The 2,975-nt window shown below is 43.9% G+C and overlaps 1 protein-coding gene across 1 annotated transcript; it reads right to left on the bottom strand.

Annotated features, from left to right (window-relative positions):
- Positions 1–477: 477 nt before the first annotated feature.
- On the bottom strand, positions 478–1,913 carry rassf10b (Ras association domain family member 10b). The gene has a single exon (XM_085280603.1). It carries the CDS (start codon positions 1,911–1,913, stop codon positions 582–584), a length of 1,332 nt encoding a protein of 443 aa, XP_085136729.1. The 3' UTR covers positions 478–581.
- Between the last annotated feature and the right edge of the window lie 1,062 nt (positions 1,914–2,975).

Genomic DNA, 2,975 nt, shown 5'->3' with positions numbered 1-2,975 from the left:
CAAAATGCCATCGTCGATCTGAGAGGAAAAGGTCAGCTGTGCTCAGTGAGCTGTCAGGATGTAGATCAGACCTCCCGTTTGAGCTCTGCGCCTCAGTTTTGACTTCAGATATTTTTACGTCTGACTGATTTACCAAAAAGGCTTTTTTTTTCTTTCTCTTAGAGTCTGAGAAAGCTACTGCTGATACTGCTGTTTTTAAACATCTTCAGAATCATCCAAAAGCCTTTGACTTTGTTTTTTCGGTCTGGTGCCCTGCTGACTCTGAGGCGAACATTATGGCAGGGGTTGGAGAAATCTGCTGCTATCCTAACTGCTACTCAAGGCTCCAAAAAACCTTAAACTATTTTTTTAAACATAAAGAAGAAAATCAAATAGAACCATGTTTGTATTGTTTATTAAAGTTTTTTTTTTATTGATTTTTGCGGCTTTCTTGTAAACAGAAAAAAAAGATTAAGAAAATACATTTAAAAAAGCAATACGTATATGTTGAAAGTGGGGAAAAACATTCATTTGTTTATGTCAGAGTACTTATGACCCCTGAGAATTAGAAACATAGATAAGCCAGTTTTCCAAGGAAAATATTAAACTAATGATTCCCACACAGGGAGGCTGTCGGAGTCCTGACTGTGCAGAGAACTTAAGCCAGTGTCTGAATCGTCGTCGTTCACATTGTGAGTTTTTGACAACCCCCTTGCTTGCTCCACCCACCCGTTTTTTCTCTGCAAAGTGCTCATCATCCCCGTCTTAACGTCTGCCCCGTGGCTATATCTCTTCTTAGTGTCTGTCCCCTCCTCCATGCCCAAAGTGTTCACTTTCTCCAGCAAATCCCTTATCTCCCTCTCCCTCTCCCCGCAAATCTGCTCGGTCAGCTCTAAATCGCTCCTAATAGCTTCTAAATCCGCGTTGAGGCGCAGGCCGATGTATAAACTGGCATTTAACTGCGTTTTGATCCTCTCTTCTTCCAAAAGCTGCTCATTTTCTGGTGATGTTTCCACTTCGGTGGAGGGAAGGAATAGCGAGTCATCCCCAGACTCCAAGTTTTTACGTTGCAGCTCCTCCTTCCTCCGCTGCATCCAGCGGTGGTTCAGCTCATCCTGGATCTCCCCTGTGATCACGTCTATAAGGGTTTCATGCTCCCACAACTCCTCCTGTAGTCTAACTACCTCCTCACGGTGTCGGAAATACTTTTCAAGCTTGGCCAAAGTGTCAGACGAACGCAGGTTTTCCACTTCGTGGCTGGAAGCCGCAGCGACATCAACCAAATACGTATTTTGAACGTAATTGGCCCCGTGCCTTTTAATTCTGTCCATGTGCACCTTCGCCTCGCACCTTTCGATCTCTGCGTCCAGCTCTGTAATCCTCTGAATTTGCTGTCGGATTGTATGATCCTGAGAAACCACAGAATGAACCAAAGTTTCCATCTTCTCCGCGCAAGACGCGTCTCTGCGCGCCGCCTTCGATCTCTTTTTATTGATCTTCTCCAACTTTCTAAAAGCTTTCCTGACTATGCGACGCTGTTTCTCAGGTGAGATGGAACTCACGGTACACCGCGCAGTCCCTCTCATAATACAGGGGCTCTCTTTGCTGAGCACCACGCGAGCCTCTGCGCTTCGGGCTCCGTGGCTGTCCAAAGACACTTCGCTCTTCACCAGCACGAACTTGACGTTTCTCTGCTCGTCTCCCCAGGCGACCCAAAGCCGCAAAACCCTAGTTTTGTTTGGCAAAATCCTCTCGCATCCCCTCCATTTCTCCACGATGCAGTAGGACTGTGCTGCGCAAAGCCCTTGTTGGGAGTTTTGGTCTTCAAGAAGCACTTTGATAACATCAGCGCAAGTTGTGCGCTTTGACAAGCCGAGGACGAGCTTTTCCTCTCGGCAGACCCACACTGATATCTTATTCTCCTCAGACTCCATCTCGCATTTCTGCTAAACTCTATCTCTTCTAAACAATAGTAGATTTAAAAATTTAAATCCGCTCGTCGAAAGAAAAGCTCCTCAGTGTCCATACCCGAGTCCAGTGCATGCGCGCTGCGTCCTAGACGCATCTGCAAAGTTGCAGTCGGGACTGGAGGTGTCTCTGTCTGTGTCCACGGAGCGCATAAGTTAAGGAAAACACTTTGCGCGCCGGTATTCCCAGTCCTGACTGCCACTGCTGTGATCACATGACCACACACACACACACACACACACACACACACACACACACACACACACACACACCTTTTTTTGGTGGGATGAGCTCCACCTGAGCCTCGATGCTTTTAAGAACAACGACCAGCCATGAATTCTTTGATGGAGCAGCTTGGAGGCTCGCTGTGTTCTTCTGGTTTCTGTATCCATAATGCATCAAATAGGACATGAGTACCTACATATATAGGAATGAGTACTTTATATGGATTATGTTTTTATCTTATTTTTTTAATGACTTTGTATTTCAGATCTGGTTCATTATTAAGGTTATGTTGTTAACTTTTTCTGTAGATCCAGTTAAAACAGCGTTAAAAGACAAAAAATATGAATAAATAAATATTGGAGCTGAAAGAAAATTTCACTAACTGGCTTCAACAGGCTTTGAGGATTCTAAGGCATCTAATCATGGTAATGGACTGATTCTTATATAGCGCTTTTCTACAATGACCTTGTGCATAATTTATGTATTTTGTGTAACACCTGAAAGAATAAGTTTTACCTGCAGGTTTTCTGAGGGGTATTTTCTTCTTCAAGGATTAAATTCAGTTTATTTCCTGCTTCTTAAGTGTCAGTACTTTCAATATCTTACTTCTAATTATAGTCATCTTTCATCTGATAGAGCCACATATCACAATTCTGTGAACTGTACTCACATGTCAAACACATAAGTGAAACAAGAGGAAAAAGGTAGGAAGGCAGAAACACAAATGCTCCTTCCTGCAGTTCAGAGCAATGAGCAGACTGTTACCTGCTGCTGATGGATCACGCTTTGCATTCAGTGATCTG

Source organism: Mchenga conophoros, linkage group LG1, assembly GCF_057382185.1.
Source record: "Mchenga conophoros isolate Kocher_MC1m ecotype Shallow Benthic linkage group LG1, M_conophoros_male_GT1.1, whole genome shotgun sequence".
Classification (NCBI taxonomy): domain Eukaryota; kingdom Metazoa; phylum Chordata; class Actinopteri; order Cichliformes; family Cichlidae; genus Mchenga; species Mchenga conophoros.
The sequence above is the reverse complement of the archived record's forward strand: the minus strand, read 5'-3'. Positions and strand labels throughout refer to the sequence as shown.

Coding starts and splice junctions, on each gene's coding strand:
- rassf10b (XM_085280603.1), bottom strand. CDS start 1,913: ATGGAGTCTGAGGAGAATAAGATATCAGTGTGGGTCTGCCGAGAGGAA.